The 23002-nt window shown below is 30.1% G+C and overlaps 1 protein-coding gene across 4 annotated transcripts in view; it reads left to right on the top strand.

The window, feature by feature from the left end:
• Positions 1-23002, top strand: part of LOC132952740 (glutamate receptor ionotropic, NMDA 3A-like) — a 169065-nt gene that overhangs the window by 103226 nt on the left and 42837 nt on the right. For all 4 annotated transcript variants that reach the window (XM_061025147.1, XM_061025146.1, XM_061025149.1 and 1 more), the window contains one exon: positions 10131-10273. In XM_061025147.1, coding sequence (XP_060881130.1) covers positions 10131-10273 — 143 coding nt within the window. The remainder of the gene's footprint in view (positions 1-10130; positions 10274-23002) is intronic.

Here is a 23002-nt window from a genome sequence, read left to right on the forward strand (position 1 = left end):
ACATATACGGACTACCATCTATTTAAACGAAAAGGTGATAGGATAAAAAAACAACCCGATGTCAAAAAAATGCACGGATAAAAAATATATTATTTTAGAATAATTGAAATACTCTCCGGAGGACACGTCGTCATTATTCGTGGTTATTATTTATAATATAAAAGTTGATATTGTAACGATGCGTATTTATGAATGATTTATCTATATTTTATTATGTCTGTTATAATAGCACGATATAGTAAACGTTGTGCATTTCATTCTAGATCTTTGTGTAATTTATCCAAATAAAAAAATAAAATGTTTATTTCTCGACTTACTCCGAGTATCGTCGCCAACGGTCTTAATATCGATTAGTTAAAATAATACTGCGGTACGCGTTATCATTACCGGGGGAGTGGTGATTTCGGGGATAACCTTTAAATTGCTTAGTAGCAACTTTACAGATGACATGGGCACTTAGCAACTCGACGCTGATCAAGTATCTTCAGTGACAGTGAACAACAGGCACACGTTATCTAACCGGATCGATTCACTTGAGCATATTTTGAATAGTTTTGAATACTTTCATGGACAAAAAAAAATAAATTAACGTGGTGGCCACAAACATTGTTACCGTTATTGTATCAAATTAATCACCTTCATCAACAGTTGATATACCTATACGGCTATACAATATATTATTAAACGTAAATCAATTGTGTAACTTACCTAAATACATTATAATGTATTAATTTTATGTATAACATATTTATGTTTTCTATTTCTTTTCGACGTTTTAAAGATTTAATACAAATTAAGTCACATCTATTTTTGGGATTGTCTAAACCCACCATACGTTTTTAGAAAATTGGTATGTCTACCTCTTAATTTAACAAAATAAGTGTGATATTTTTCTTTGATTCAATTATGTTAATGAATTTAAGTCTTTGCATACGAATTAACAGTTCAAAGTTTGTTATTTCATTACCTACTGTAATTAAATAATATTACATATCTTATATATTATATTTTAATTAGTTACTTTATTTTTTCTTTCTATGATTTTAGAGTGAAATAAAAAAAATAAGATTACGGATTTCATGGTGAGGTGGGGGCATTATTATGAGGCTCTGACCTAAATGTATTATTTATTAAGCTTAGAATAAAATAAAAAGTAGATATTTTGTAAAACGTTGGACGGTATTACAGGCTATATAGCATATGCCGCATACATAATTGAATTTATTATTTACCATTTGACGCTTCAAAACGTACCAATTCTAAACTCTTGTGCATATTCTAACGATAGTATAGGACATATAGGCACTACCTACAGAATAATGGTATCATGCAGTTAAAAAATTGATCATGGATTAAAATACCCTTGAATTATTATAACTGTTTGACTAGAATGTGGTACGGAAATTTATATAAATCATTTCAAGGACTCGGTGTGTAATTGAGTATAATAACTATTATATATACCATTCGTACGAGATAATACGCGTGATCAATGCGCACCAATAGTTTAATATTACTATGTATATGACGTGTTACCGACGAATATTAAATCCAACCATCCTTAGATATCCTAGGGGAGTTTTATAGAACGCAAAATTTGACAAGGAAGATATTTGACTTAGGCACTGCGCATGGCGTTTGTAAAATGGGCAATGCTCAAAACAAATATTACGGTAAAATAAACGCTATATATCGTTATAAGAAATTATATTTGGATTGAATAGTGTGTATAGTGTGTACCTTATAAATTATAATCTGTTTATATATTATATAATATATCCACCAACAACACCGTGAAAGATATAAACCGAAATACGTTCAGCAATAGATATTGAATCGTTACATAAATAAGCAACACTATATATTTTATAATAGGTAATTATTATACAGTACTAGATTATTGTATTCTTTTTTTCTGTGAAAGCAGTTTTGGTTAGAAAAAGTGCTCGAAAAGTGACCACCAGGGAGTTTTTTTGATTACACGACGTATCAATATAGTTTCACTGGGTGCGAGGAAATCCACTGACAACCGTTGAAAGTGTTTGAAGTATGCCAGCTGACCTAATTTTTGCTAAGTTCCGTCCAGGATATATATTTTTGAATGCCGTGTTATTATTATTATATGATTTTCGATTTCAATACGACTACGGACCACATTTCTATTTTAATTTAATTTTGTCATCATTGTTTTTATCGTTTTATACTAACACCGATGTTATAAATATAGGTTCTCGTATAATTTCTAAATTTCAATACTTTTCGATTATTATCAACAGATCAATCATATGCAATGGAACCAATTTTAGAAACACTACAAAATAAAAACAATTATTGACGGGGAAAACTATTTTATTTTATTATACGCATTATTTTTAATAGCACTGCAAGAATTTATTGAGGTTTCAGATACTAAAATTAAAAATATAAATATAGCGCTCCGCAGCCGTTTCATTATTAATTATAATTTGAAACAAGTACATCGATACTAATTTTGATTAGTTTGTCGGAACTCTGTTATTATAACGTATATTTAATATACTTTAGTGTTTTTTTTTTCAATTTTTTATTTGTAATCTAAAATAATTCGAACGAATTTAATTAAACTCGTACAAATGTTTTTCTAGCAATATGTAACGGTATGGTTACCGTATGTATGGTAAACTATGTTCTATCAGCGTATTATCGTGTTCGCGTACCAATTTTGATTCTAAATTATGGAAATTTCTGTATCCGGGAGGTTGCCTCTGGGAGTGGTAATATGTTAAAATATTTCTAATGGGATTTGAGGATTACAATCGTTTGAGTATCGTATAGTATAACGTACAAGTGCTAGTATTGAAAGAGTTATCTCGATGTATCGACATGAAATGTATGTTTACTTTTCAGAAGTTGATCTGAGTATTCAGAATTCTTGAATTAATATTATTGGATTCGCAATTTTTTTAATTATAGTGGGTTGTTTGGCAGTTGATTGGTATAGTAATTATTTTATTTTAGTCAAATGAGAAATGAAAATACAAATAACAATTAATGCAGATACAAAACGTAATAAATATTAAATTATAATATTTTAACGGTATTCGTAAAACATATACTATTATACAGATTGTATTTTATATTTTAAGAATCTAACTTAAGCGTTTAAAGTGTTAAAATGTTTTAACTTCTTTATGCGGGGTTTTAATGATCTAAAAACATTATCAATGCAAAAATTAATACAAAGATTTTAATAAAACACCATAACAGTATATACATAATATTATAATTATACATACTTAAGCATAATATATACTATATAGTTATATAATATATTGTCGGTGGCCTTTGTTAATTGTTTCTGTTTATAAATTTTAAATACAGGACGGAATTTCAGAACTTCACATAACATATAAACATTCTTATGTTTTTTCATCCCATCATTAACATAGAACGGTAGTATCCTTTAACTTTGAATAATACATTTAAACATTAAAAAAAATCATCATGGCAAACATGGTGTGGTTGTACTGATTTAACTTTAAAACGATGAATAAAAATGAGGTCTACGAACGGATAATTGGATAACAGGAAATACAAATTTCCATTTTAACTCAATAATTTGTTATTTCATCGTTTTAACAACTACCATGCGCATAAAATGTTAGGAACCTTATTTACATTTATTATTATTAATTTTTTTTTATTATTCTTTATTCCAACTTAGATCATAAAAAATGTTTATTACTTTATAAATATTAACTGATCGCGAACGGAAATGCTTGATGGTGATATAAAATCCACTTACAAGTCGTTTGATTTAATAATATTAAATAGGTATATCTTAATTAAAACTACGTAAAAGAATTACCTTAATATGTTTACAAAATCAAACCAGATGCAATAATAACTTCCTATTGAAATGAAATGGTTATACACGTATACATTATATATAAATAATATAATTATTATGCTTTAAAATTGCATTAATTTACTGTTTTTGTTATTATTGTGTATACAATGTAGTAGGTACGGTGTATTCTGGTAACTTGTAACTACGGTAATAATTACAATAAACGTGAGAACTTCTACAAAGTTTTCTAAAAACATTTATAAACTCAGTTTTCTTATTGTTTATAATAGGTACGTTGGTAGTCAAGTACCTATATACCTACATTGGATTTCAAAGAGCAAACTTAGTGTTTTGCAATTTATCTCTTCGTCGTTACGAACATACGTTATTATTTTTTTTATATATTCAATGGTGCGCCTTTTCACTATATTAAAGTAGAAAACCATCCAAAAACAATGGAAATTAATTTGATATTGTTAGTGAAGTTAGGTAAGCACACGAAATTAAATTTGAAATTTGTTACGACGCTGTTAATATAATATTCTAAATCATAATTTAAGATTCAATGAATGATAGATTTTTGTTTTAGTAAATAATTTTAATGTCGAAAATTGTTATGTATTATTCTACAATAGATACCGATCGTTCATTGATATACAGTGTACACTAATAATAACAATAATAATAATAATAATAAAATATAATATACACAAAGAAGCTATACAGGATACAATAAAGAAGGGGTTTTGGGGATTTATCTTGCTTTGATATCACCTCATCACAACATAACGTTATGTTATTATATACGTATGAAAGCAATGATAAATCATCTCATTCGAAAAACCATCTTGACCGTAGCTCAGGTAAAATTACATTTAGGTACTTATAAGATTTCTTCGACGTTACATTTTTCATAGTTGCAATATTTTCTTGCGACGTCATTGAAAAGCATATTTATAATTTTTCAATAAATGCTTAAGTTTATTTTTTAATTTTTAATTTTCCTGCTTTTGAACATGTTTACATGGCTAGTTGTTTTTTTTTTTTTAGTTATTTTAGTCCTTTCAAATTACTTACATAGATATTAGGTACCTATTTAATGTGTTTTTGAGAAAAAAAGTATGTAATGTTGGATACATTGAGATCGTTACGATATTGGATAGAGATAAAAATAACATTTGTTCGTTTTTTTTCAAAACGAATCTCCCATAAATTTATTTACTTTTAGTAGTACGGATTTTCGTTATTTTCTAAATACTGGAAATTTATAATTGTGACTATAATATATATCGCTACGCTAAACTCAAAAGTGCCACCATGGCACCATCTGTATGAAATTTATAATCGATAAGAGAAACCATTAGAAATAAGTTGGGCACCACTAGCCAAAATAATGTTCATCGACTCGATAGATAAATAAAAAATGAACTCTAAACGTAATGGGTAGGTACTATATTCGCCCTCGCGCCAAAAATCATAAATCCTTCGTTTCGAATTTTCTTTTATTGTGGAAATCGGAAAAATTTAAGATTTCTTACACCACAGCAGATAAAATATTTCGTTATTTGATTTTTCAGCATTTCCATACAATAAAATATATAACAAGAAACTATATTCTGAACTACGAAACACATTATACAGCGAGTTAACTAAATACAATATATCAAGAAACTAATGTACCGCATACCTATTGGTGGGATGGCTTAGAAATTGTATTTTTTTTTCGACTCTTGCGATTCGGTCGTTCGCTGTGTCAAATAAAAGTCTAATGATCGATCAGAGTTAATATAATATTATATTCACATGATACACGGCATACATCAATAATGAAATCAAATTTGTCTATGATAATTTAACCTCGTTCCACCGGAGTCCGGACCAAACAAAAATATTCATTGTTTACGATCGTAATAATAAATTTGTTTCCATACATAATATGCATACCATACCTGTTTGTATACCGTGAAACATTTATTATTATTATTCATGTTATGCATATATGAGCCGGAGCGACAATCATGATGACGCGGTTGTCGGGGGTGTCAACGAGACGACTATACAACGCGCCCAAGTTTGATACTCATATTATATAGGTGCATATATGCGTACATGATTGAGGTTTAACAACAACATTAGTTTGCATATTTCGATTACATATTTCGATTACATCGCGTGAAACGCACTAATACGCTTAACAATAAATTTATGATTTTTTTTCCTCCCGCCACCTATTAAATCCAATTTATTTTGATCATAATTATTTAGCTGTTGAATAATAATTATTCGTACCTTGCTAGGTATATGGTGGCAAAAAATATAAACGTCAAGAATATTATACCCATATATACCACGATACACGCGGCGGGCGTGTATATAATATATAGCAATAGCCAATAGGTGTATATACCAATCATAATGGTATATTATTATGTTCGATATTCGAGAGACAATTATTTCAAATTTAATACGTCACACCATACGCAGCCGTTTGCCGCAGTGCGGATTATTTTTAAAGATAAACTAATATGAATATTCCATATTATATTTTGTAGTACTGGGTCGACAATGATATTTTATTTATTATTCTGTTACGTTAAATCTGCAGTACCTACCTACACACAATATAATATTTTTGGGTTGGAATTCCTTCAGTATAAAAACACTGAAGCTGATTTTCGGGTAACCCTTTTCACGCGTATATATAGTACCTATAAATATATACTGGTGGTATTTAATTTTAATGGCGTGCGTTCTACGATGAAATATTTTCGAAACGCCACGTACGTCAGATAAAAATACATTTTAGTAGGAGGTACCTACCTTTAATTATATAGTTACATTGTATAGATACCCAAATCGCATACCACTCTGATCAATAGGGTTGGGATTTCGATGCACTTTGTATTGTATTTCAAAGTTAAGCGATGGTCGTTTTACATCATAATATACAGTAGAAGTTGATTATTTGAAACACCGTTAGGCAATTGATACAAACGCTTTATTGAAACAATAATATGTCTAATAGGGACGAACTGCAGGCCCTAGAAGCATAGTAACCAATCGCCTATTAGAAACAATCGATTAATTGATATACATTTCGCCTTGTTCCATAAGAGTTCCTAATAAGGGACTTCTACTGTATGTCTACGTTTCATGTATTTTTGAATTGGAATAGGAAGTTTTAATTTTTGCAGCATTTAGCATTGTTTGAAAATTTTAATTTTTAAGCTGATTTTTATAAAAATATTATTTCAAGGTTTTTATTTAAATAATTAACAATTTCTAAATGTCTAACAAAGGTTTTACCTAAGTAATCAAGTTTTGTTATTTTACTAGCTGACTCCGTGCACTTCGTTACCCTTAAAAAATTACAACCCTTTAAAAAATTGTGATTGTTCAAATCCTTTTGGATGTAACTCGCAGCATTAAGTACAATTTAGCCACCCTGGTAGGCAATCCGACTATGTCGGATCGAGGACAATGTACGACAGCATATCAAGTAGATATATATATCTAATATATAAAAATGTCGTGTCACATTGTTTGTTATTGAACTCCTCCGAAACGGCTTGACCACAACTAAATAATGTTCCAATTATTATTTATGTTTATTATAAATTACAATAGCATATGTATATATATAATAATAACAATTATTATTATAAACATTTGTATATTAAGTGTCTAATGTATAAGTATATATATTTTGTTATATAATAATAATGTACATATTACAAATCTTTTTTATTTATTATTATACAATTATTATCAAGTATGATAGAGAAAATCGTAATAAATATTTACCAGACTTAATGGAATACGTCACACACGTAGATGTACTCGTCTACATTATTTGTTCTACGACAAAAATTGGTACTGTGGCGTCTTGCTGGCATTTTTTAAGACACAAACAAATAGAAATTATAAGATTTGAGAATAATATTTATTTATTATTATTTTTTTTTAATTTGAATATTTTCTATTTGTTTGTGTTCATAGCAACTATTAATAAACAAAAATTTCTATCGTAAATCTCAAAATTCCCGTTTGAGCACCTCTCGGGGGTGATCAATTCCCTTTTTAAATTAGCCTAAAAGGTATTTTCAGACCTACCAAATATGCACATAAAATTTGATCAAAATCGGTCGAGCCGTTTTGGAGGAGTTCAATCACTGATACGACAAATTTATATATTAGATAATCGTAATTTTTTGAACGGATCCGTACGACGCGACGTAAAAATCGAGCGGCGATGGCATATTAAATGAGAATAATTTTTTTACGGGTTAAAGGTCTACGTAGAAAACTTGAAACTGTGCAGTCCCGCAACACTTTATTTTTAATTTTATTGGAAAATTAATAATATTTCAAATAAAATAAATGGATTTTAAATAAGGTAGATAGCGCATTATTTTAGTGCATAAAAGTATTTTTTTGAGGTATTTATTGTATTTTTTTTTAAAATTCATCCCAATGTCTATGTATATAATGTTAATGTATAATATATAATATTGTTGTCTTAATTTACATGCCGGAAGAAGAACAGACTAATAGTCGTCTTTCTTGATAATACGATTGAGCTGTAAAATGTCTGTTGAGTCGTAATACAATAACTGTTATTAATTATCTTCAGTATACCGTATACGATAAAAGAAAAAAAAGGTAAAATATTATTGAAAGATTGGTTTTTCGTAGAAATTCACCGCGTTTCACCAAATCGCTTCGCAGGAAAAGAAAACTTTGTTCCCAAACGTTTGAATTCAAAGAACGGAAGTTTCTCGTGAAAATAAAAAAATAACTTAAATACACAACTATGTATTATACAATTTACATCATTTAATGAAACGGCGTGGTACTTAAATTTTAAATAGTTTACCGCTTATGGTTTACGCCATATAATACCGTATTGTATTTAAATTTAATTTTAACAAAACCAATATTCGATTACCCGCGGGCTTGGCGTTTCTGGAAAGTTCTAATTACTGGCTAACAACCGTCGTATTGTATTTATACAACTACATATACATATAATAAGTACATAATTGTTCCGCACGTCATACCATTATATTGTCCGATCTCAACATAAATAAAACAATAACATAACAATATTACTGAGTATAAACGATCCACAAAAATAATACCTGCAGTATTAGTACATCTTCATCGCGTCATATTTACCAGAATTTTCTTTTTATTACAAGCTCTTGCGCAACTTTCCGCGTTGTCGGTCATAACCGTAACACCCGTTGTAATCAGTAAACTTTTCGACGTTTCCTAACCTTTTTTTTCTTTTCCGCTTCGCGCTGATATTTTTACAATTACAAGCGCGTCGGAGTCGTTAGCCACCGTTAACGCAAAACAACACCCTCGGGTGACAGCGCTGTAGCAATACAATATATAATATAATCGCGTAATCATGTGTGTTAGTGTATGTGTGTGTGTGTGTGTGTGTGTGTGTGTGTGTGTGTGTGTGATATAATAATATGTGTACCTTTATTATATATATATTATATATACTGCACGGCGCGAACGCATTAACTTACATGTTTTTGTAGTCATATTAATAATAATAATAATAATTATTATTATTATTTTAATAGCCCCTTGGCGATGTCGCTAGATTTTCTTGTATACGTCAGCAGTGGCATGTTTACGCGACGATATAAGCGAGAAACTCACCCTCTTGCCCTTTTTTCTGCTTTCTGAGTTTCTGCTCTACTTGCTATATGAGCTTTGAAATTCTAATTTGGTTAGGAGATTAAAACTATTCGGGAATCTCCTAAAAAGTGCAGTATACACTTATTTGCTTGCCGATACGTATTTAAATATTTATGGAAATAAGAAATTTATCTATGGGAAATGCATCAAATTATAATAATTTATAATATTGTAATAAATAAGCACATGAATTTGTAGTAGTAACTGATAACTGATGTTCAATCAAATAATCGAAATACGGAACGAAGATTTTAAATAAATGTTTATTATATTCGTTTGAAACAATTTAAAATGAGTACCAATTACGCAGTGCATATATACTGTATAATGTATAATAATATTTATGCTCTTTCATTCCCCTCTCGCTTTATTAACGCTCGGAGATGGAATAAAAAAACCGTTTTTACCGTATAGGTTTATTATATTATTGTGATATTTGCGTCTTCCTATATATATATTTTTATTTCACTCCCTCTCTTAGGCATTGCGTTATTATTATCATTATTATTAGTATGCGCGAACAATAAAACAGTGCATTGACTATGTTGTATATTGTTCTTTCATGTGTATTTTTCTGGCGCAGGCAACTCAGGAGTGCGGTGCACGATGTACTGTCCGGCCGGTCGATTGGCCGCCGGGCCAAAGCCAATGCCGAGAAACCGGACCTCAGCCTCGCCGTCCGATTCGACATCATGAATTCGATCGCCAGCAACCGACACGCACCAAGTAAGTTGGACACGTTTTCGCCCAGGTAATCCGTCGCCGGACGTTTGCCGATAATCATAATATTATTATAATATATGCCTACCGATATACCGTCTCCTTGGTCGGTTATCGTGATACGACGCATACACACACGACATATAACTACATAATTTAATTTCACATTGTTGGTGTATTGTTTGGTAGATAAGTAGTGTATATAGTGTTAAAAACGCATCCGACGTAATAGCATTATATTATTATTGTACAATATATTATATACGTTTATGTCTGAATGGACAAGACTGACGAAATCCGACTGAAAAATCAATAACTCCACTCCATCATTACTCCTCTGCACCCTTTCGCACTGCACGTCGAATCGCGCTGGTTTCTGCTCCTGTAAACCTACTCTGAGAAATCCATAACGTCTGACGTGGCTGCGTTGGTTTTACTCATAATAATACGTCTACCGACTCGGTGAAGACCTTACCTATATGTACCCAACAATGTGCAATGACACTCGGACAGTTTGACAGATTTTCATCATAGTCCACACTGCAGATAATTGGTTACACATTATTAGGTATACAGACACAAGTAGATAACAATTTATTTCCAACATAACTGCGTACGTTTTCACATCAAGCGTTTACCTACAATTGTATATGTCGCAGTTATAAACTGTACTCGATTCAATTAGTATATAGTGTAATTAGGTCTAGTATTCTTAGTATCTATTCGACTATACAGTTTTTTCTCATGACATGTCCTTTAAAAGCCATAATATAATATAGAATTCACTGTTTGTGAAGAAGCTTTTGGTTATATAAAATGAACTGCGCTGATATGAGCTAATGTGCGTAGTCTTAGGGTTCTTTATTTTTGCTTTAGTACGTTCTAAATTAAAATTTGGTTCTTCGGATTTGATATTTTGGTGCCACCGAAAATCAGGTAGGTTGACAGAATTGATAAATTCAAAGGAGGTTAAGACTCAGTGGCGTATTTAGTTGGTATTTTTTGTTGGTACGGCACTCATACAAATTTATGTAATCAATGTATTAACTAAACCCCAACAGCGCAACACGGGATAAAACAAAAATGAAAATTGTTTGCTTTGATTTAATTTATATAATATTCTAGTTTTTATGATTTATTATTAATAAAATTAATTTATTATAATAATTAAATACATTTTTTTATAACCCCCCCCCCCCCCCTCCCGAAATTAATTCCTATATACATCACTGGCGTTAAGTACATATTATATATTATTAAAATTTAGAACTGTAGCCTGTAAATTAAACATGTGCGGACTATACCCGTTGGCCGTTGTTGATATCGATTTACTGTGTAAAAATCTCCTTTGAGCAAAAGTAGAGATAACCTTGATACTTATTTTTTTAGTTAAACCATTAAAATAATCTGTATGAAAGCCCTGCATTTCTTTAGTGATAAAAGCTTTAGGTCAATCCTAGGCGTAATAATTTAGGTATTTCATATCGCACCCAGTAAACTTAATTTTGTTCTTCATAGCTATGTCAATAGAATTGTACATTAGGGTAATGAACCTTTAACTCGGTTGTTTTAATTTTTTCTACGGTAATATAGTTTTGAGTTAAAACAATCATTAAATAAAATATTGAACAAAAAATAATTTATACTACCCACGTGTTATTTGTTTGGTACATTATGCGTTTTAATATGCAGTGCTCATCAGTCTCCTTGGATATTTCAATAAATAAAATAAATTGCCAGGTATTTGTGGTAGGTTCGCGCGAGAATACAGTTCGAAAACCGAATCGATATAGTTTCTCGGGATAGTGTCTGGAATAATTAATAATTATATTATAATTGTTCGCATACGCGTAATACGTGTAGACAAGTACATAATACTTACCTGAATAAACTATATTCAACTACTGCACATAATTATTATTGACCGCGACGACGACGACGACGACGTTGGCGGCGGCGGTGGTGGAGGCTGTTTGATGAGAACGTTTCAATTGTACCTAACACTCATCTATGTGTATGACAATTATTAATGTCGCGAAGTATAGTAATATACGTATACACAGGTGAACGGGCCACAGGAACAGAATTATATAAACGGTTGTCCCGCGACTATTCGTTAAAGCGATTTTTATTCGTAAAGTGTTGATATCAAATGCGCTTTATGTACAGCCTATATCATAATAGTATAATAATAGTTGTTCCTAGTTTATATATATAGGTACATAGGTACTCTGTTAAAACAACAATTATTGCGTTCTCTGGATTTTAATAATAATTATACCTACGCGAAGCTTTTCAAAAACGAAACCATCGGGATGGAGCGTAGGTACTCTCTTGACACCGTTTCAAACGATCCATAGACATTTAAATTGTTATTATGTTTGTTAGTACCCGCGCCGGTATATTATAATTACATACTTTGTACTGAAGTTATGTTATATTCACTAGACTTGATTATGATCCACGTTGTTATAATATCATCTTAGACTTCGTATTCACTTTCCTGCACGATTTAGTGTTTACATGGTGCAGCGTACCTGTAATAAAACGTGACTAATGTCTTTCGGGTTAGGTACTTAAAATCAGAAATTTTATGATATTATTAAGGTGGACACGTTTATTTGGATATAATATATTACACGGGATATAATTTTGTTGAGTCCGAAATGGCTTTTATGAAAAATAATGAATAGGTGCGTAAAGTTATGATAAAATATTAGGGTTTTTTTTAGTGTCAAAATTAACACCATAAAGGTTAAATACGGTATGAAAATATTACAATATAAATGATAATTTATAATATAACAATGTAGTAAACTGTGTAATTAAAACAGCATGTTCAACACCTAGTTGCGATACGTATATATTTAATAATTATTATGCATGTAAAATGAATACCAAAACATTAAGTCCGCGGCGGAAGAATTATAATAATAATAATAATAATAGTAATTCGTGTCTTTTATTAAAAATTAAAACTAATTGACAAACGTGGAATTCCGGTATCCATTTAAATTACAGCATTACCACGCGATGAGCATTATAATAGTATAATGTACAATATAATGTATTACATTTAAGGCTGGATATTTGTAAAAACTGCCAGTCGCATATTATAGTAACAACATTTATCTATTCTGTGGTAACAACCTCCAACCTATCGTTTCGTTTAAAAATGTTTGAAAATATATTAACCATATGCTGTCATAGTGATGAGTTGCAGTGTCGTTTATAATTATTCATAATATGGTTACAATGTTATATGGCAAATGTTATTCATAGAGGCGATTTATATTACGGGAGATCGCAATCAGACACAACATTTTTAAATCTAAAACTTTGATCTGTCAAATAATACTAACACAAATCTTTTTCGTTTCCTTACTCCGCGGGGCTTGAACATTTCAATTTTGGTTGTTGTTTAATCAATTTGTAGGTACGATAAAAATACAATTTGGGATTCTTCATATATAGTAGGTACCTACAGTTACTTTTTATGATTGTAAAAATAAATATTGTGCATGCCAAGAGTAGGTCAGGTACAGAGGTACATACTGCAGGGCGATTCAACAAGCATGCTCACCCCATTTTTCTTCTTCAATAGTTCAGTTATTTAAAATCTGATTTCGGTATTTTAAATATGCCTTCACATTCTTGACATATCTTGTATAGTTGTACATATGCTACTGAAGGAGTGTCCTATGGAGATACATACTTCTGTTTTTTTAAATAAAACCGCCCCTTTTATACAATAAATTATTTAGTGGATAATTTTTCTCAAAATGTTGACGTTTCAAAGACGTTTTAAACTTTCAAAGAGTAGTTTTCGTCTTATTATAAATTGTGTGTACTAATTAGTAATTTGTTCTTAAGAACAATAGATCCATGATAACGAATTTAGAAGATTCGTGAGCTATTACGATTTGATAAGTGTTGCAACTAATCTATCAACATTTTTAATTTGTAAAAATGGTCCAAGAATAATAAATACTAGATCCGACATTACTTATATTTTATATTTTTGTAAAACTATTTTTAAAGACTATTATCTTTAATACAAATGAAAAATTACTCGTTTGAATTTTGAATTCAATTAATTAAAATATTCAGAAAAATTATCCATTAGATATATTACCTTAAAAAAGCGGGGTTTTGTTTGAAACCTCATTTGAGAAACTAAAATTTGGATTGCCACAGCCCACAAAACATTCCTTAAGGAGTACAAAAAGTCTCAAGAATTTAAAAACCTGGTGTCAAATGTACTTAATAATTCCAATAAAATCATTATTGAAGGAAAAATGAGGGAGCGTTATGCTTGGTAAATCACCTAACCAATATATATATATTATATACCTACTTAAAATACGTGCGTTTTTTAAATGCACATGCATTAGAAATCATCATTACACAATTAAAGTTGATGTAATTCATTATCTCAATTAATTCCATTCGATTTAATAAGGTGTTTTAGAAATGTTATCCAATTATTCTTGTAAAAAAATTGCATTTTTTGTAGTATAAACCACGTGGTTATAAAAGTTTGCTCTAGTAAAATTAACTAAGTACCTATTGTAATTTAATCATTCACATTTCGTTTTTCTAATAATGTGGTCTCTGGCTCTGTATATTAGTATACGCAAAACCGTGTGATTTAGAAAGCGAATATGGTACTTCAATATTCCATTGTCTTTGTTTCAAATTTCTAACCGTCTGCTCAAGCGCATAGTAGGTATTATATATCATATATTTTTGGTACGTAATGAAATATTATAATTTATTCATATGGCTTGTGTATTATATTAAATACATTCAAAAAATATAATTGTTATCTGTGGTTATGAGAATAATAATTAAAACATTTTTAAAGGGATACGATCTTTATCCACCTAAAATAGAATTGAACATATTTAAGGAACACTCATTCAGATCGAACTCTGTGTATCTAATATTCTATACACTGTTTATCAGTCTTGTAAAAGATACTTTTAAAATTGTATTTGAATACAGATACAAATACATCCATTCAGAAAGTATTTAAAATACATTTCAAGTACTTTTAAGAAAAAGTATTTAAGAACAAAATATAAATACTTGCCATGTATTTAAATACTTTTCAAATACTTTTTTTTATTTTACTTTTCCACTAGTTAGTTTGCTAAATTAATTTTGTAATTACTAATTTAAAATTGTCATGATACATTCACCTAGGTATTATTAGAACTTTTTGTACCACTTTCAATTGTATACTGAAAAATTAAAATAAATAAAACTTGTTATATTATAGAAATTCTTTAATAATAGGTACCTAATTAAACAGTTCTTAATGAAATATAAATGATGTGGATATACAGAGCTAGGGGACAGGAGTTCTCAACAATTATGAAAGAAAAATATTTTTATAATTTATAAATAAAATAGTATAATAATTTTCAAAAAAAAAAGTGACGACCAACGAATAATTTGTTTGAATTTTCAAAAGTATTTGATTTTCAAATACAAATACGTTCAAGACAGTATTTAAAATACTTTCCAAATACTTAAACCAAAAAGTATTTAAATACATTTACTCAAATACTTTACAAGACTGTTGTTTATAAATAAATATATTATATAAAAATACAAACGATCACATTAAAAAAAAATCACACTCATATTAAATTTAAATATTATATTATATTTCTGAAATACCGCAAGACGTTATTCTATGAACTTATAAATTATAATTTGATATGTGCAATGAAAAGTTTAGCTTAATAATATTATTTACTTTAAAAATAATGTCTGCCCTTGCTGAAAATTAAAAACAGTAACAGTGCGGTGCCTACCCACTTCTTTCTCTGTTGATTTTAACTTCTAAAACACTATTGATCGCACAAAAATCCTGTCATTCTATAAAAACGTGTAAATAATTGAATTCAAGACTCAATCGTATACTGATAAAAAAAAATCCCAACTTAAAATTGTGAAAAAAAGTTATTCTCGCACGATTAGGTCCGAAAAATGATTAATCGTTTTTATTTTTTTCCCTTTCAAATCGGCGGGTGCCATCGATGTGTGAAAACAAATGATTAGATTATACACATCAATTTGCTGTGACCTGACGAGCGTCACAGTTGGTTTTTATAACCGAAAGTATAAAATCTGATATTGACACATAACAATGATGATACTGACACGTTCGTTAGGTTACGTTTGCGTTATTATTTGATAAAAATATTCCCAATGTTCGATTCTAGTAGATACTTATAAAGATATTTTTTGCGATTTAAAAAAAAAAATATTGAGAAACATTTTTTATCCTTATTATATAATATACGAAACAACAATAATTTGGTCAAAAATAATCTAACGTATGATGTGTCATATCAGTGTCACCACAAAATATAATACAATGTGATATTTTTAATTTAACAACGTTTGGGCGATGGGCCACAAATTAATAGGTCCAATTAAAATGACACTAAATTCCAATTTCCAACTGTAGATTTTCTAAAATTGATTTTAACCATCTAGCATTCTAGCTATACTTATATATTTTTTTAAATATAATTTCATACGACCCCTTAATGTACCTATACGGCTATACGTTTCTTATTTAATATGTGTTGATTTATTGCTCATGGAAATGAATTGCATTTAAACTAATATAAACTTAATTTAAAAATAATAAATACAAATTTTACATATGAACGAAGATATCACATTCGAAGTGCAAAGTTACAATTTGTTAATTTATCAAGTCTGAGGAAAAATAAATATTTTGAATAAGATGAATTTACATTTCATATAATTTAATGAATTCACAAGTTAGAATTATTAATGTTTACTTAGTATAATTTATTCATATTTTATAAGTTACAACATATAGTATAGCGTATAATATATTATTTATTTTAAATCCCATTTTAGAAATTAAATAATATTACATAATATATTTTATAGTGGTGTGTGGTTGAATGATACATTTTATAATCTGACTACTCTGAGTAAGCTAAATTGGTGTGTTTGTTTGTGTGTGTTTTTAATACGTAAACACGTCTTTGTGTAGAAGAATAATGTTCAAAAAGTTCCATGTTTCCCTTTATATAGATTACAGGACATTGTGCACAGATAGTACTTTAGAGAGGTCGTTTTCCACAATACTATGCAAGAAAAAAGCAAAAAATACGTCAAATAAATATTACGGCGAACTTGCCAGTTTTGATCATGAGCCTTGACCACATTCGGGTAAATGGAACTCTGAATAATATATTGTCGCTTCATATTTGATATTGTCATAAATCATAATTCACCACACTGTGCAGTGCCTAGGCGAGAAAAGCTCGAGTGCCCTCTGTACACATTATATACTTCATAATATAGAAATTGTAATCCAAACACAATTTATTTATTTAGTTTATTAAAAACTAAAACGCGTTAAACCATTATCTAGTTATAAATAAAAATAATAAATAAATGAAACCAAGCAGTTGAAAAAAAAATAGTGTCGATAAATACGTTTGTTTAATGTCAATTAGATATATTTGATAACGCAATGTAACACCGTACAGAAGATTTTTTTTTTGGGCTAAATTTTTCTTAAGGATGATTGGTCGTGACCGTATACAATCGCAGCTATTTGTTTTGATAAAAATCAACTGTTTAAACTATCTACCTATATTATATTCACAGTACAATGGGTTTTTAAACCATTTTTAGTTTGCTAATGCTCTTTAGAATATAAATTATAATCGTTTATTCGAATTCGGAATTATCGACGTATACATATTATAATAAAATAACCAACTGCGTTGAAAAGTTTAAATTTAACGCTTAGATTTGGTAACAGGGTACAATAATAGAATATCAATACTACATAGTAGGTACTAGGTACTATAAAATGGAACAGATTACAATCATTAAACATTTTATTTTTGTCATCTCTGTATTATACTGAATAGCTATGTTCAAAATCCTGGACATTTATTTGTAAAAGTTGTAACTGATCGGAACTTTCAACAAACTGTACCTATAATATTCTGGTAATAACTATTTATTTTTACAATAAAAAACTTTAAGTACCTACATTTTAAATAGCATTTTTAAATAAGTACTTGATTTTGGGTTTTATTAATACTATTTTATATTAGCAGCATACATATATTTAAGTATTTAACACGCGGTGCATACTTAAAATTGTTTCAAATGGAAAAATAATTTTAAAAAAAAATTGTTTTTTTCAGTTAATTTATCTGTATTTGATAAACTTTGGAAAATAAGAATTTCGATTTGTCTAAACGATACTCCAGACGTATATAAACGAGTTTATTTATTGAACAATATTTGACTCGCTAGTCTTAAAAATTAGTACCGAGAACAATCATGACTCACAATAATCGCATATTAAATCTACGTATTTTCATAAATTGATCGTTAATTTGTATAAAATTATTTGGTTATAAAAAATATATATACTGTGAATTTATTGGAACAAAACAATGATTGAATTTTGTTTTTTTTTTTACTTTATATCTTTTTTCATTTGTTTAATAATACCTATATTTTTGCTAAATTATTACATACAATTTAAACGAATTTTAATTTTGTACTCATGATAAAAAAATATTAAAATGTTAACAACAATGTTTAACACAATAATACATGCGCGTGCATAATAATAATAATATTATGTAGATGTCATATATGCATACAGTGGGTTATCGGTATTCAATATAATATGTAATTTATACACCAATATTTGAAAAACAATTACAAACGTATGTACGCTGTTTTCAGATAACTTTGAAGTAGTTTTTAATAATATTCTATATTATGATAATATTCAATCGATTAAAGAACACATATTATAGGTATCTCTAATTGATGTGTATTTTTTGTTTCATCTATACAACACCGCTATAGTAGAAATACGAATATTATTAGGTACATGAATTTAATTGCTTAACGGAATATTAACCATTAAAATTGTCATTTAATAGATACAAAACGTGAATCTATTACGTAAATCATTAAATTCACCTGCAGTATGTTTATAGGTTTGAGAAATTAATAATGTACACTTTCCGTTTAGTTATTTTGTCGTTCTAAACAAACATTTAAATAAAATGTTATTAAATTAATAACTGGAGAATATCAAATGATAGTATATAATATTCACAAATGCAATATTTTTATTTAGAGGTTTTATTTCTATATTTTATATTATCTTTTTTAATCTTGTTTTCCGTAATATTTCTATATTGAGCCATCTTATAAGATAAAAACAATTGATGTTTCCCATACCTATTATAACTTTCATAAGGCCAACTTCCCACAAATTTTAAACTACTTAGAGTCTTTTAACTGGGCCGAAACAATAAATTTACTTGACGCCTACTTCAGCTACTTACGCCTTATATGATGCACTTCACTACTGCATCCTAAGCTTCGTTCCTAAGTATGTAAAACCTAAATTCCCAGCCTGATTTACCCCAAAACTTAAATCAATTTTCCTAGCTAAAAGGCAAGCCAATGCATGCTCTATTCAAACAGTCTAATAACCAACATCATTATGCTCAGTTTTCCTACCTCCTGTGCCCAATATAAGTCTGAGTCAAAAAAGTGCTTTAAAAACTACACTACCCGAATTGAGGCTGGTTTAAATAGCAACCACAAATCCTTTTGGAAATTTGTTCGAAACCTCAGGTCAGCAAATAGTATTCCCAACGTAGTTCACTTCGATGAATTTTCTTGCTCTGGTCCACAGGACATTGCCAACCTGTTTTCTAAGTACTTTAACTCGGTTTACTCAACCTCCACCATCAACAGTAACACTAATCTTCCCCACCTGTGTTTTGATTTACCCCATAATTGCTCCTTTAGTATTTCTGATATTGAATCTGGTCTAGTAAAGTTAAAAACGTGTATTCTGCAGGGCCAGATGAACTTCCAGGAAATTTCCTTTTTAATATTAGATCTTTTCTGTGTGTTCCACTGTGGCTAATCTTCAGGCGCTCTTTAGATGAAGGGGTATTTTCATCCATCTGGAAGCTAAGCTCCATCACTCCCATTTTCAAGTCAGGTGATAAATTCCATGCCAGAAACTACAGACCAATCTCTATCCTATGGCATATAGCCAAGCTTTTTGAAAAGCTCGGGCTCAAAGACATTCTACCTTCAGTTAATCCGACTCTTATCGATGAACAATACGGTTTCAGGCCAGGGCGGTCAGTTGTAATGAATTTGTTGGTCTTTGATGCACCACCCCTACTCGATTAACAATATCAATCTAACATCGGTCAGTCAAATAAAAGACCTGGGAGTTCTATTTTCCTCCGACTTTAATTTTCACCAACATATACTGTCAATAAGTTGTAAGGCATTTAAGACTTTAGGATTTGTAAAACGAATATCGCCATACTTTAAGCTTACCTCTTCGCTGAAGGCTCTCTATTGCTCATTAGTACGACCCCTGCTTGAATATGGTTCAGTTCTCTGGGATCCTCACAAAGCCTCTGACTCTGCTATCATTGAGCGTGTCCAAAGGCGCTTTTTATCTTATGCCAGTAACGCGTTGAATATTTCTCACCCGATGCATGACTACTCACCAATTCTCCACAAGCTCAGTCTTTCAATGCTAGCTGACAGAAAAGTTGTCAGTTACTTGAACTTTCTCAAGAAACTCATTGACGGCTCTGCCGACGCTCCTACACACCTTTCCCTGATCAACTTTCGCGTCCCTCCACGTCGAACCCGCTCTACCGCCACTTTTGCTATCCCTATGCATGCCACCAACTACAGCTCAAACAATCAGATTCACCGCATGGTGCGCCTTGCCAACGTTCACTCATCGCTTTCACTCTAACTTAAGCACCTGGTTCCGTTCCACTTCCGCTGATTTGCTATTTGTATGTAAGATCTAACTTTCATTTACTGTACTTTGGGCTACGCCCGTATTCAATAAAAATAAATAAATAAAATGTAAATCAGTCGTATAAAATAAAAAAGTAATTTGTAAATTACCCTATATTACGAATTTACAATATGCTTTTTTAAGAGTTTTGTGTCTATTCTACTTGCGGCTAGCTGTACCATGATACGATCAAGATGTTCTCCTTTTGTACCTATACTTACTTACTTAAATATTATTATTGTTTTATTTAACTGTAAAATATATTACTTACAACGTTTGGCAACATGTATTACATTAATACACATGATTATTAATTTCTCCTTACATTTATATAAGAAAAAGCAGTTGGACACGTTAAGAACAAATCACGTTCTACATTGGTAACCATATCAATACGATATAAAAATGAATAACCAAACACATGTTTCTATAACAATCATGTCAAATGTAATATATATAATATTAAGAAATAAAAAAACTACTTTCTAATATTTTTATAAATATTTATAAGTAAAATATGTGTATGGACTTCCTCGTATAAAAATGTAAGATATTATGAACTCGTTTGTATATTCAATGTGATTATATAGTAAAACCTACCCTATCAAGTATCTGATGACCAAATACAAAAAATACATAATAAGTCAGTTATTAATTGGGCTTACATTCAGATTTTTTTATCGAATATTCCAATATAATCACACGGTGGTACCTAGCTCGTATTGAAAAAATAACCACGATGACCCGGACAATTTATATTATCTTTAAGAATATAGGTATTTTTTTTTAGTTTACGTTTAAGCGGAAACTTTTTTTTAGTGTACCTTTTAACTGGATTGATCTAGGTTAGAGATATAGCCTAGCAGCTGCCGTACATGCACGGTGGACGTGCGGTGTGGTAGCCAAATGATTTACGGTCAGATGGATTTCCTTTTTACACGTGATGGGTTTGTCTGAAACTGATTAATAGGTCCGAACGATGCGCAGTACCGAAGTCACTGTCTCCGGACCAATTCGATATTGCATAAAGTGGCCACGTAAAACAGGACCGATCGATTAACGATCTCCACGTCTCTCCCAATAAAAATTGGTCGCTCGTCGGTTTTAAGTATATGCGTGCACACACAGTAGTCTTGCAATGTCCACTGAATAGTATTATTTATATAATATACCTCCATGATAGGTATAGGTAGGCCCCGACGTGAAACGTTCATCGTGATCTTATAAAATTGTGTAAATATTTAAATATTTTGTCTGTCGATTGAAGTGCGTACGAATAAGTATCTACCTAGGTAGTTTTCATATTTTTGTGTCGTTGATATCCAACGCAGAGTTCTCTTCCCGAAGAAAACTCAAAAACAGTCGTTATTATTTTTGTTAATTACACGTCGTACACGCTGTGTACCTTTGAACTAAATAATATTATTATAATATTGTAGGTATATCTATAATAATACTGCCTACGCGTAATGTTGTGTATAATAATTTATAGTATTATTATCTTTATTAAACAAGAGTTCAATTGTTCCGGCGCGACAATGTTATTAGTTTACTCGGCTCGTTCGTAAAGTGTATAATACGAAATATAATGAGGCCATTATTGTGCGCGGTATAATTTTCAATCTCGAGCCGGGCAAAAGCTGCAGGTATCGGGTTTCTTATTATGGTTTTCTAAAAATAAAATTGTAGCCCCGCGTTATTGGAAAAAACGAACCACCTGCAGGTAAGACGCCGGTCGCGTGCTCGTATAAAAATCATCGCGGACCATAGTAAAAAAAATGTCGACGCAAAAAAATGCGCCGTATCTATTTCCCGTGTTCACGATGTACGCCGCTCCCTTTGTG

The sequence above is a fragment of the Metopolophium dirhodum genome, chromosome 9, assembly GCF_019925205.1.
Source record: "Metopolophium dirhodum isolate CAU chromosome 9, ASM1992520v1, whole genome shotgun sequence".
Classification (NCBI taxonomy): domain Eukaryota; kingdom Metazoa; phylum Arthropoda; class Insecta; order Hemiptera; family Aphididae; genus Metopolophium; species Metopolophium dirhodum.